At 40.3% G+C, this 13826-nt stretch overlaps 1 protein-coding gene across 2 annotated transcripts in view; it reads left to right on the top strand.

Moving 5' to 3' along the window:
- Positions 1 to 13826, top strand: part of CYFIP1 (cytoplasmic FMR1 interacting protein 1) — a 543505-nt gene that overhangs the window by 79216 nt on the left and 450463 nt on the right. For both annotated transcript variants that reach the window (XM_053707734.1, XM_053707733.1), the window contains exon 3: positions 13510 to 13599. In XM_053707734.1, coding sequence (XP_053563709.1) covers positions 13510 to 13599 — 90 coding nt within the window. The remainder of the gene's footprint in view (positions 1 to 13509; positions 13600 to 13826) is intronic.

The following is a 13826-nucleotide window of genomic DNA, read 5'->3' as shown; positions in this document are numbered from 1 at the left end:
GCGTCTCGCCAGAACGCCAAGCTTCCTTGTTACGGATCCAGGTCCAGGGACCCGGGAGCGGCGCTGATAGATGCTCTGGCAGCCCCTTGGGTCTTCAACATGGCTTATGTGTTTCCACCATTTCCGATGCTACCTCGACTGATTGCCAAGATCAAACAGGAGAGAGCATCGGTGATTCTGATAGCACCTGCGTGGCCACGCAGGACCTGGTATGCAGACCTAGTGGACATGTCGTCCGGTCCACCATGGTCTCTACCTCTGAGGCAGGACCTTCTAATACAAGGTCCTTTCAACCATCCAAATCTAAATTCTCTGAGGCTGACTGCATGGAGATTGAACGCTTGATCCTATCAAAGCGTGGCTTCTCGGAGTCAGTTATTGATACCTTAATACAGGCACGAAAGCCTGTTACCAGAAAAATTTACCATAAGATATGGCGTAAATATTTATATTGGTGCGAATCCAAGGGTTACTCATGGAGTAAGGTTAGGATTCCTAGGATATTGTCCTTTCTACAAGAGGGTTTAGAAAAGGGCTTATCTTCTAGTTCGTTAAAGGGACAGATTTCTGCTCTGTCTATTCTCTTACACAAACGTCTGGCAGAAGTTCCAGACGTCCAGGCTAGGATTAAGCCTGTGTTTAAGACTGTTGCTCCTCCGTGGAGCTTAAACTTGGTTCTTAAAGTTCTTCAAGGGGTTCCGTTTGAACCCCTTCATTCCATTGATATTAAGCTTTTATCTTGGAAAGTTTTGTTTTTGATGGCTATTTCCTCGGCTCGAAGAGTCTCTGAGTTATCGGCCTTACATTGTGATTCTCCTTATCTGATTTTCCATTCAGACAAGGTAGTTCTGCGTACTAAACCTGGGTTTTTACCTAAGGTAGTTTCTAACAGGAATATCAATCAGGAGATTGTTGTTCCATCATTATGTCCTAATCCTTCTTCAAAGAATGAACGACTTTTGCATAATCCGGACGTAGTCCGTGCCCTGAAGTTCTATTTACAGGCAACTAAAGATTTTCGTCAAACTTCTTCCCTGTTTGTCGTGTACTCTGGTCAGAGGAGAGGTCAAAAAGCTTCGGCAACCTCTCTCTCCTTTTGGCTTCGTAGCATAATACGTTTAGCCTATGAGACTGTTGGACAGCAGCCCCCTGAAAGAATTACAGCTCATTCCACTAGAGCTGTGGTTTCCACCTGGGCCTTTAAGAATGAGGCCTCTGTTGAACAGATTTGCAAGGCTGCAACTACAGATTTGCAAGGCTGCAACTTGGTCTTCGCTTCACACTTTTTCAAAATTTTACAAATTTGACACTTTTGCTTCTTCGGAGGCTGTTTTTGGGAGAAAGGTTCTACAGGCAGTGGTTCCTTCCGTTTAAGTTCCTGCCTTGTCCCTCCCATCATCCGTGTACTTTAGCTTTGGTATTGGTATCCCATAAGTAATGGATGATCCGTGGACTGAATACACTTAACAAGAGAAAACATAATTTATGCTTACCTGATAAATTTATTTCTCTTGTAGTCCATGGCCCGCCCTGTCTTTTTAAGGCAGATCTAAATTTTTATTAAAACTCCAGTCACCACTGCACCCTATGGTTTCTCCTTTCTTGTCTTGTTTCGGTCGAATGACTGGATATGACATGTGAGGGGAGGAGCTATATAGCAGCTCTGCTTGGGTGATCCTCTTGCAACTTCCTGTTGGGAAGGGAATATATCCCATAAGTAATGGATGATCCGTGGACTGAATACACTACAAGAGAAATAAATTTATCAGGTAAGCATAAATTATGTTTTTTAAGTACTTGAAGGGAAGTTTGTTGTTTACTGTAATTAGTCCTCTCTTTCTGTGTACACCTGTGACTTTGTTTTTGATTTAATAAAGCTTGATTGAAGATAAAAAAAAAATAAAAAAATTGCATGTTCTATCTAAACCATAAAAGAAAAAAATTGTGTTTCATGTCCCTTTAAGTATTATATTATGTTGCTCAATGCGCATTTTTACCATATGCTCAGTGGCGGCTCATGTTATTTATTTTCCCGCCTTGGACTGTAGAACTGGCGCATTTTATTTTGAGATAAGGGTACTCGGCCGATCCCTGTGTTACTCTGTGAATTGAATCTGCAGATCTTAAGTACGTTCAACTCAATATTCAGCCACATAGCTAAATAACAAGATTTTGTTAATGCAGCCTTTTAATTTTGTGCTTTTTCTTTTATGCATAAATGTCTTTGTGCTGTGCCTACTTAGTTTTTCTGTTGCTCAGAAAAAATAGCGGTTTAGACTGCCATCTGGTGACCATTTTTGGTAATTTTCTTGAAATTTCTCTTATGGAGTTGATTGGGATTGGGCTGATGGTGGCTTCCATGGACATCGTACCTTTTGCTTGGTTCCAACTGAGACCTCTGCAACTATGCATGCTCAGTCAGTGGAATGGAGACCATTCAGATATATCACAGAGGATAGTTATGGATCCCCTAACAAGAGACTATCACTCGTAGATTTCACAGGACCAGCTGTCTCGGGGCACTTGTTTCCTGAGACCTTCCTGGGTGATTGTGACCACGTACGCCAGCCTGTTAGGCTGGGGAGCAGTTTGGGGCTCATTAAAAGCTCAGGGCCTGTGGGCTCGGGAGGAGTCCTCTCTTCCCATAAACATTTTAGAGTCTAGAGCAATATTCAATGCCTTGACAGCTTGGCCCCAATTATCTTTAGTCCAGTTTATCAGATTCCAGTCGGACAACTTCACCTCAATGGCTTACATCAACCATCAGGGGGGGACTCAGAGTTCCTTAGCAATGAAGGAAGTGACTCTCATTCTGTAGTGGGCGTAAGCTCACTATTGTCTCCTATCTGCCATCTACATTCCAGGAGTGGACAACTGGGAGAACCCTCAGGTGGGGGGTTCTGGAGTTGAATCTGATGGCCGTCTCGTCAAACCGCCAAACTTCCAAGGTACGTACAGTTCAAGGTCAAGAGATCCTCAGGCTGCTCTGATAGATGCTATAGCGGATCCTTTGATCTTCTCTCTGGCATACCTGTTTCCTCAGTTTGCCCTACTTCCACGAGTCATTGCTCATAACAAACAGGAGAGAGCATCTGTAATTCTAATAGCTCCTGCATGGCTTTGCAGGATCTGGTTTGCAGATCTGGTGAAGGACCTTCTACTTCAGGGTCCCTTCCTCCATCCAAATCTAGATTCTCTGAAACTTACTGCTTGGAGATTGAGCGCCTAGTTTTCACTAGACGTGGTTTTTCTGAGGCGGTCATTGATACCATGCTTCAGGCTCGTAAACCTGTTACTCGCAAGATTTACTATAAGGTATGGCATAAATAACTTTAATGGTGCGAATCTAGGGGTTTCTCCTGGAGCCGGGTGAGGATTCCCCACATTTTATCCTTTCTTCAGGATGGCCTGGAGAAAGGTTTGTCAGTCAGTACTCTGAAGTGTCAGATATCTGCACTGACTTTTCTTTTGCACAAACGTCTGGCTGAGTTGCCAGATGTTCAAGCTTTTGTTCAGACCCTGCTCAGAATCAGGCCTGTTTTTAAACCTGTTGCTCCTCTTTGGAGTCTTAACCTTGTTTTTAAGTTTTTGCATCAGGCTCCGTTTGAGCCGATGCATTCTGTTGATATTAAATTGCTTTCCTGGAAGGTTTTGTTTCTTCTTGCTATTTCTTCCAATCGCAAAGTTTCTGAGCTTTTAGCTCTGCAGTGTGTTTTCATGTACCTTATCTTTCATGCAGATAAGGCGGTCCTTCGTGCTAAGCTGGGATTTCTCCCTAAGGTTGTGTCGGATCGAAACATTATATATAATATATAACCTGGATGTTGTGTGTGCTCTAAAAATTTACCTTCAAGCAACTAAAGATGTTCGGCAATCTTCTGCCCTGTTTTTTGTTTTCTCTGGCAAGCGTAAAGGTCAGAAGGCCACTTCTACTACCCTTTGCCTCTGGTTAAGAAGTGTCTGTCTCCTCTTCCTGGACTTTCACAAATTAAGCTTCTGTGGAGCAGATTTGCAAGGTGGCAACATGTTCCTCTTTGCATGCTTTTTTCCCTATTATACAAATTTGACACTTTTGCCTTGGCTGAGGCTTCTTTTGGGAGAAAGGTTCTTCAAGCGGTGGTGCCTTCTGTTTAGGTCTGCCTGCCTTTATTTTCCCCTCCCTTTTCATTCTGTGTCCTCTAGCTTGGGTATTGGTTCCCACTAATAATTGGAATGAAATTGTGGAGTCTCCATGCCATAGGAAAGAAAACAACATTTATGCTTACTTGATAAGTTTCTTTCTTTCCGGGCATGGAGAGTCCACGGCCCTGCCCTCTTTCACTTTTAATTCGGCAGTTTTTTTGAGTAAACCTCAGGCACCTTTATACTCTTGAGTTTCTTCTTTTTCCATTTTCCTTTGGCTGAATTACTGGGGATTATGGGTAAGGGAAGTTACACTTAACAGCTTTGCTTGGGTGCTCTTTGCCTCCTCCTGCTGGCCAGGAGTTGAATAGCCCACTAGTAATTTAAATTAAGTGGTGGACTCTCTCCATGCCTGGAAAGATAGAAATTTATTAGGTAAGTATAAATTTAGTTTTTTTAGCTTGAGTACCACCCTGCTGATTTTACGGACTACCTGACTAAAATGTTATCCAATATTATGCTAAAATTAGCCAGTATTAAAAATGTTAAATTTTTATTGCACAAATGATCATTTAATACTTTTGTTAAATTATGCCATTAATTTGTGCTTTGGATAGCTGAAAATGAAATATTTGAAAATATTACACTGCCCCCACCCCAGCTAATGAACTACACTCCCAAACTGGACTGGGTACACATCCAATGACCTTGCATAACTCTCACCACATGAGACACAGACGATGCTGCACTGCCAATTCTTTAAAACTTAATCTTAAATGTATTCATTTAATAACAGTACATAGCGGAGGTAGGATCCTCCCTCTTCTATGTACTGTTTTTAAATGACTACATTAAATATTAAGTTTTAAGGAATTGGCAGTGCAGCATCTTCTGTGTCTTATGTGGTGATTTAGAGGCTTGACTCTGCTGCTTGGTTCCTGGCACCCTTGCAACTGTGTGATTGAAGAAGCTGAGACTGTATGTTCGATTGGTCTGTTGTAGCGTTTAGCAGTCTGGCACTCTCTTGCAAGCACACAGCAATCTTAAAACCAAAATGGAAGAGATAGTTACAGCATTTGGCCAAATGCTGATGGGCCCAGAACCACATCAAGGTCTCTTCCTCCCAGGCTTCTTAACCTACAGCCGCACAATCTATGCCTTCAACCAAACACACTGAGATACAAATAAGAGCGACACAGGCCCTCTTTAATTACCTTACATACAAAACACAGAAATAGACTGCACTCTCAAACTGGACTGGGTACACATCCCATGGCCCTGTAAAATGCACAGCCCTTGGTGCTCACCAGCCCTCAGACACCTACACAGCTTTGAGGGGCTTAGGCAGTCGACTCCAGATAAGCCTGGTTACAAATCCTTTAGGTAAAATTACAAAACAAAATTATTAATATAAACACATAGAAAGTCTGGCACTTTCTTGCAAGATAGATATATAGATATATAGATTACTTTTTATGAGCTCGCTGCTGGACTTCCCATATTAAAACCATTGGCATCTAATATGGAGTTGGCAGCCTTTTTAAGGCTTTATCAGCCGCCACTCGTCTGGGAAGGGTTTCCACAATTATTTCTGTGGTTTGTGGGTATATGTAACCATTCAGCCCAAAGAGCACGTGTGAGGTCAGAAAGTGATGTTGGAGGAGGAGGTCTGGCTTACATTCAGCGTTCCAATTCATCACAGAGGTGTTCAATGGGACACATTCATGTTAGAATAGGAAAGTAATGTGCCATTCCCAAAGTTAGAAGCACCCAGTTGTCTAAAATGTATTTGTATCCTGTATCATTAAAGGGACCCTGAACCCAAATTTTTTGTTTTGTGATTCAGATAGAGCATGAAATTTTAAGCAACTTTCTAATTTACTCCTATTATCAAATTTCTTTCATGTAATTAGCAAGAGTCCATGAGCTAGTGACGTATGGGATATACATTCCTACCAGGAGGGGCAAAGTTTCCCAAACCTCAAAATGCCTATAAATACACCCCTCACCACACCCACAATTCAGTTTTACAAACTTTGCCTCCGATGGAGGTGGTGAAGTAAGTTTGTGCTAGATTCTACGTTGATATGCGCTCCGCAGCAAGTTGGAGCCCGGTTTTCCTCTCAGCATGCAGTGAATGTCAGAGGGATGTGAGGAGAGTATTGCCTATTTGAATGCAGTGATCTCCTTCTACGGGGTCTATTTCATAGGTTCTCTGTTATCGGTCGTAGAGATTCATCTCTTACCTCCCTTTTCAGATCGACGATATACTCTTATATATACCATTACCTCTACTGATTCTCGTTTCAGTACTGGTTTGGCTATCTACTATATGTAGATGAGTGTCCTGGGGTAAGTAAGTCTTATTTTCTGTGACACTCCTAGCTATGGTTGGGCACTTTGTTTATAAAGTTCTAAATATATGTATTCAAACATTTATTTGCCTTGACTCAGAATGTTCAACTTTCCTTATTTTCAGACAGTCAGTTTCATATTTGGGATAATGCATTTTATTTTAACATTTTTTTTTTTTACCTTAAAATTTGACTTTTTCCCTGTGGGCTGTTAGGCTCGCGGGGGCTGAAAATGCTTCATTTTATTGCGTCATTTTTGGCGCGGACTTTTTTGGCGCAAAAATTCTATTTCCGTTTCCGGCGTCATACGTGTCGCCGGAAGTTGCGTCATTTTTTGACGTTATTTTGCGCCAAAAATGTCGGCGTTCCGGATGTGGCGTCATTTTTGGTGCCAAAAAGCATTTAGGCGCCAAATAATGTGGGCGTCTTATTTGGCGCGAAAAAATATGGGCGTCACTTTTGTCTCCACATTTATTTAAGTCTCATTTTTTATTGCTTCTGGTTGCTAGAAGCTTGTTCTTTGGCATTTTTTCCCATTCCTGAAACTGTCATTTAAGGAATTTGATCAATTTTGCTTTATATATATGTTGTTTTTTCTCTTACATATTGCAAGATGTCTCACGTTGCATCTGAGTCAGAAGATACTACAGGAAAATCGCTGTCAAGTGCTGAATCTACCAAAGCTAAGTGTATCTGCTGTAAACTTTTGGTAGCTATTCCTCCAGCTGTTGTTTGTATTGATTGTCATGACAAACTTGTTAAAGCAGATAATATTTCCTTTAGTAAAGTACCATTGCCTGTTGCAGTTCCTTCAACATCTAAGGTGCAGAATGTTCCTGATAACATAAGAGATTTTGTTTCTGAATCCATAAAGAAGGCTATGTCTGTTATTTCTCCTTCTAGTAAACGTAAAAAATCTTTTAAAACTTCTCTCCCTACAGATGAATTTTTAACTGAACATCATCATTCTGATTCTGATGATTCCTCTGGTTCAGAGGATTCTGTCTCAGAGGTTGATGCTGATAAATCTTCATATTTATTTAAAATGGAATTTATTCGTTCTTTACTTAAAGAAGTCCTAATTGCTTTAGAAATAGAGGATTCTGGTCCTCTTGATACTAAATCTAAACGTTTAAATAAGGTTTTTAAAACTCCTGTAGTTATTCCAGAAGTTTTTCCTGTCCCTGATGCTATTTCTGCAGTAATTTCCAAAGAATGGGATAATTTGGGTAATTCATTTACTCCTTCTAAACGTTTTAAGCAATTATATCCTGTGCCGTCTGACAGATTAGAATTTTGGGACAAGATCCCTAAAGTTGATGGGGCTATTTCTACCCTTGCTAAACGTACTACTATTCCTACGTCAGATGGTACTTCGTTTAAGGATCCTCTAGATAGGAAAATTGAGTCCTTTCTAAGAAAAGCTTATCTGTGTTCAGGTAATCTTCTTAGACCTGCTATATCTTTGGCTGATGTTGCTGCAGCTTCAACTTTTTGGTTGGAAACTTTAGCGCAACAAGTAACACATCGTGATTCTCATGATATTATTATTCTTCTTCAACATGCTAATAATTTTATCTGTGATGCCATTTTTGATATTATCAGAGTTGATGTCAGGTTTATGTCTCTAGCTATTTTAGCTAGAAGAGCTTTATGGCTTAAAACTTGGAATGCTGATATGGCTTCTAAATCAACTTTACTTTCCATTTCTTTCCAGGGTAACAAATTATTTGGTTCTCAGTTGGATTCCATTATTTCAACTGTTACTGGTGGAAAAGGAACTTTTTTACCACAGGATAAAAAATCTAAAGGTAAAAACAGGGCTAATAATCGTTTTCGTTCCTTTCGTTTCAACAAAGAACAAAAGCCTGATCCTTCATCCTCAGGAGCAGTTTCAGTTTGGAGACCATCTCCAGTCTGGAATAAATCCAAGCCAGCTAGAAAGGCAAAGCCTGCTTCTAAGTCCACATGAAGGTGCGGCCCTCATTCCAGCTCAGCTGGTAGGGGGCAGGTTACGTTTTTTCAAGGAAATTTGGGTCAATTCTGTTCACAATCTTTGGATTCAGAGCATTGTTTCAGAAGGGTACAGAATTTGTTTCAAGTTGAGACCTCCTGCAAAGAGATTTTTTCTTTCCCGTGTCCCAGTAAATCCAGTAAAAGCTCAAGCATTTCTGAAATGTGTTTCAGATCTAGAGTTGACTGGAGTAATTATGCCAGTTCCAGTTCCGGAACAGGGGATGGGGTTTTATTCAAATCTCTTCATTGTACCAAAGAAGGAGAATTCTTTCAGACCAGTTCTGGATCTAAAAATATTGAATCGTTATGTAAGGATACCAACGTTCAAGATGGTAACTGTAAGGACTATCTTACCTTTTGTTCAGCAAGGGAATTATATGTCCACAATAGATTTACAGGATGCATATCTGCATATTCCGATTCATCCAGATCATTATCAGTTCCTGAGATTCTCGTTTCTGGACAAGCATTACCAGTTTGTGGCTCTGCCGTTTGGCCTAGCTACAGCTCCAAGAATTTTTACAAAGGTTCTCGGTGCCCTGCTGTCTGTAATCAGAGAACAGGGTATTGTGGTATTTCCTTATTTGGACGATATCTTGGTACTTGCTCAGTCTTTACATTTAGCAGAATCTCATACGAATCGACTTGTGTTGTTTCTTCAAGATCATGGTTGGAGGATCAATTTACCAAAAAGTTCTTTGATTCCTCAGACAAGGGTAACCTTTCTGGGTTTCCAGATGGATTCAGTGTCCATGACTCTGTCTTTAACAGACAAGAGACGTCTAAAGTTGATTACAGCTTGTCGAAACCTTCAGTCACAATCATTCCCTTCGGTAGCCTTATGCATGGAAATTCTAGGTCTTATGACTGCTGCATCGGACGCGATCCCCTTTGCTCGTTTTCACATGCGACCTCTTCAGCTCTGTATGCTGAAGCAATGGTGCAAGGATTACACGAAGATATCTCAATTAATATCTTTAAAACCGATTGTTCGACACTCTCTAACATGGTGGACAGATCACCATCGTTTAATTCAGGGGGCTTCTTTTGTGCTTCCGACCTGGACTGTAATTTCAACAGATGCAAGTCTCACAGGTTGGGGAGCTGTGTGGGGATCTCTGACGGCACAAGGAACTCCGTGCAATTTTCAGAGCTCTTCAGTTTTGGCCTCTTCTGAAGAGAGAATCGTTCATTTGTTTTCAGACAGACAATGTCACAACTGTGGCATACATCAATCATCAAGGAGGGACTCACAGTCCTCTGGCTATGAAAGAAGTATCTCGAATTTTGGTTTGGGCGGAATCCAGCTCCTGTCTAATCTCTGCGGTTCATATCCCAGGTATAGACAATTGGGAAGCGGATTATCTCAGTCGCCAAACGTTGCATCCGGGCGAATGGTCTCTTCACCCAGATGTATTTCTTCAGATTGTTCAAATGTGGGAACTTCCAGAAATAGATCTGATGGCGTCCCATCTAAACAAGAAACTTCCCAGGTATCTGTCCAGATCCAGGGATCCTCAGGCGGAGGCAGTGGATGCATTATCACTTCCTTGGAAGTATCATCCTGCCTATATCTTTCCGCCTCCAGTTCTTCTTCCAAGAGTAATCTCCAAGATTCTGAAGGAATGCTCGTTTGTTCTGCTGGTAGCTCCGGCATGGCCTCACAGGTTTTGGTATGCGGATCTTGTCCGGATAGCCTCTTGCCAACCGTGGACTCTTCCGTTAAGACCAGACCTTCTGTCACAAGGTCCTTTTTTCCATCAGGATCTGAAATCCTTAAATTTAAAGGTATGGAGATTGAACGCTTGATTCTTGGTCAAAGAGGTTTCTCTGACTCTGTGATTAATACTATGTTACAGGCTCGTAAATCTGTATCTCGAGAGATATATTATAGAGTCTGGAAGACTTATATTTCTTGGTGTCTTTCTCATCATTTTTCCTGGCATTCTTTTAGAATACCGAGAATTTTACAGTTCCTTCAGGATGGTTTAGATAAGGGTTTGTCCGCAAGTTCTTTGAAAGGACAAATCTCTGCTCTTTCTGTTCTTTTTCACAGAAAGATTGCTATTCTTCCTGATATTCATTGTTTTGTACAAGCTTTGGTTCGTATAAAACCTGTCATTAAGTCAATTTCTCCTCCTTGGAGTTTGAATTTGGTTCTGGGAGCTCTTCAAGCTCATCCGTTTGAACCTATGCATTCATTGGACATTAAATTACTTTCTTGGAAAGTTTTGTTCCTTTTGGCCATCTCTTCTGCCAGAAGAGTTTCTGAATTATCTGCTCTTTCTTGTGAGTCTCCTTTTCTGATTTTTCATCAGGATAAGGCTGTGTTGCGAACTTCTTTTGAATTTTTACCTAAAGTTGTGAATTCCAACAACATTAGTAGAGAAATTGTGGTTCCTTCATTATGTCCTAATCCTAAGAATTCTAAGGAGAAATCGTTGCATTCTTTGGATGTTGTTAGAGCTTTGAAATATTATGTTGAAGCTACGAAATCTTTTCGTAAGACTTCTAGTCTATTTGTTATCTTTTCCGGTTCTAGAAAAGGCCAGAAAGCTTCTGCCATTTCTTTGGCATCTTGGTTGAAATCTTTAATTCATCTTGCCTATGTTGAGTCGGGTAAAACTCCGCCTCAGAGAATTACAGCTCATTCTACTAGGTCAGTTTCTACTTCCTGGGCGTTTAGGAATGAAGCTTCGGTTGACCAGATCTGCAAAGCAGCAACTTGGTCCTCTTTGCATACTTTTACTAAATTCTACCATTTTGATGTATTTTCTTCTTCTGAAGCAGTTTTTGGTAGAAAAGTACTTCAGGCAGCGGTTTCAGTTTGAATCTTCTGCTTATGTTTTTCGTTAAACTTTATTTTGGGTGTGGATTATTTTCAGCAGGAATTGGATGTCTTTATTTTATCCCTCCCTCTCTAGTGACTCTTGTGTGGAAAGATCCACTTCTTGGGTAGTCATTATCCCATACGTCACTAGCTCATGGACTCTTGCTAATTACATGAAAGAAAACATAATTTATGTAAGAACTTACCTGATAAATTCATTTCTTTCATATTAGCAAGAGTCCATGAGGCCCGCCCTTTTTTTGTGGTGGTTATGATTTTGTATAAAGCACAATTATTCCAATTCCTTATTTTATATGCTTTCGCACTTTTTTATCACCCCACTTCTTGGCTATTCGTTAAACTGAATTGTGGGTGTGGTGAGGGGTGTATTTATAGGCATTTTGAGGTTTGGGAAACTTTGCCCCTCCTGGTAGGAATGTATATCCCATACGTCACTAGCTCATGGACTCTTGCTAATATGAAAGAAATGAATTTATCAGGTAAGTTCTTACATAAATTATGTTTTTCTTCCTTCTCTTGGTATCTTTATTTGAAATGCAAGAATGTAAGTTTAGATGCCGGCCCATTTTTGGGGAACAACCTGGGTTGTCCTTGCTGATTGGTGGATAAATTCATCCACCAATAAAAAAGTGCTGTCCAGAGTCTGAACCAAAAAAAGCTTAGATGCCTTCTTTTTCAAATAAAGATAGCAAGAGAACGAAGAAAAATTAATAATAGGAGTAAATTAGAAAGTTTCTTAAAATTGCATGCTCTATCTGAATTGCGAAATCAGGTTCAGTGTCCCTTTTAAGATGAATTTTCACTATAAGGGGCATAGCCCAAACCCTGAGAAACAGCCCCAGACCATTATCCCTTCTCCACTAAACTTTACAGTAGGCACTATGCATTCTGGTTGGTAGCATTCTTCTGGCATCTGCTACACCCAGTTTCTTCCATTTGACTGCCAGTTTGTGAAAAATGATTCATTAGTCCAGTAAACATGTTTCCACTGCTCCAGAGTCCAGTGGTTGTGTGGTTTACACTACTCAAGCAATAGCTTTTTGGTGGGAGATTTTTGTACTTCTGCTCGGCTATGGAAACCCATTTCATGAATTGCCAATGCATAGGTCTTGTTCTGATGTTATTCAGCAGGCACACTCAGTGGGTTTGCTTGGCTATGGTTTCTCCTAGAAGCTTTAACTTCAAAATAAAAGCACTTACATTTGACCATGATAGAAATTTCACATACTGACTTGTGAAAAAGGTGGCATCTTGTGTCGGGTCACAATAAAGAGCTCAGTGACTTTAAATGTGGCACTATTATGTGGTCAATGTTTATTAATATTTGATGGCTATGTGCTGAACTTTATGAATTCCTAAGCAATGGGTATGGCTGAAACATTTGAACTCAATAATTAGTAGGGGTGTCCACATACTATTGGCCATATAGTATACTTACCTATATGTATAATATTAAGCAAAAAAAAAAGTAGGTCAACTGTTTTGAGACAATAGAGAGGTCTATATGAGTCATTTCATATATGAAGCCTATTAGAAACAGAAGTATTATGGAGTTGGCAAATAAGTGTTCCATGTATTGTAAGAGAAATTTAGGAATGCTCAATCCCTGGTTGTAGCTAAGATGTACCCTGCTGCCCCCGACCACCCTGCTGGCGTGGGAAAGTGATTTTACGCCGACATTACTCATCCTGTGCTTTATCCTGCAAAGCACTTTCTTACCCACTCACTGCCACAGACGTGCACAAGTACTGTGTGTTTAGTAGGTTTAGAAATACTGTATGGCCCTTTTAATGGCTCTGTCACACAGCATATGTAGCATTCATATTAATATTGCTTGCCTTTCATTAATGGTTTATGTAGTGAAGAAGTAGGAATTGCCTAGTTAATTCACATAGCTGTGAAACGAAGCAAGGGAAGCCAGGCATCCTAGGCTATTGTAAACAGAGCAGCTGTAGTGAGAACAAAGGGGGGCCATCATCTGACACCAATGTAACCTATCAAGCGAAATATATATATTGTGAATAAAATGTGACCAAAGAGATTGGATACTCATGCTTTTTTTATAAATCTCTAGACCATCATGTTTTAGTTAGACTGAGTATTTTTAAACAAGCTGTAATTGTATTTACTTATTGCTTTTTTTCCCCTCCCCCCCTTGACAAACAGCCAAATTTTAATACTAACTTTGAAGATCGAAATGCTTTTGTCACTGGCATTGCAAGATACATTGAGCAAGCTACTGTCCATTCGGGCATGGTAAGTAAACACTGCACTCCATGTATTTGTCTGAACTCTAAGGCAATTTCATTACCATCTCAACTTAGAGGCAGATTGCTTCTTTATGAAAATCTTATTGTGGTTTTGTGAATTTAAAGTGATTGTAAATCCTAGTGTTTGTGAAACTCTAGGATTTACAATTGGAACAAATAAAGGGGACTTTCATTCATGAAGTATAAAATACTTCATGCAGAAAGCTCCTTTAT

Source organism: Bombina bombina, chromosome 3, assembly GCF_027579735.1.
Source record: "Bombina bombina isolate aBomBom1 chromosome 3, aBomBom1.pri, whole genome shotgun sequence".
NCBI classification, from domain to species: Eukaryota; Metazoa; Chordata; class Amphibia; order Anura; family Bombinatoridae; genus Bombina; species Bombina bombina.
The sequence above is the reverse complement of the archived record's forward strand: the minus strand, read 5'-3'. Positions and strand labels throughout refer to the sequence as shown.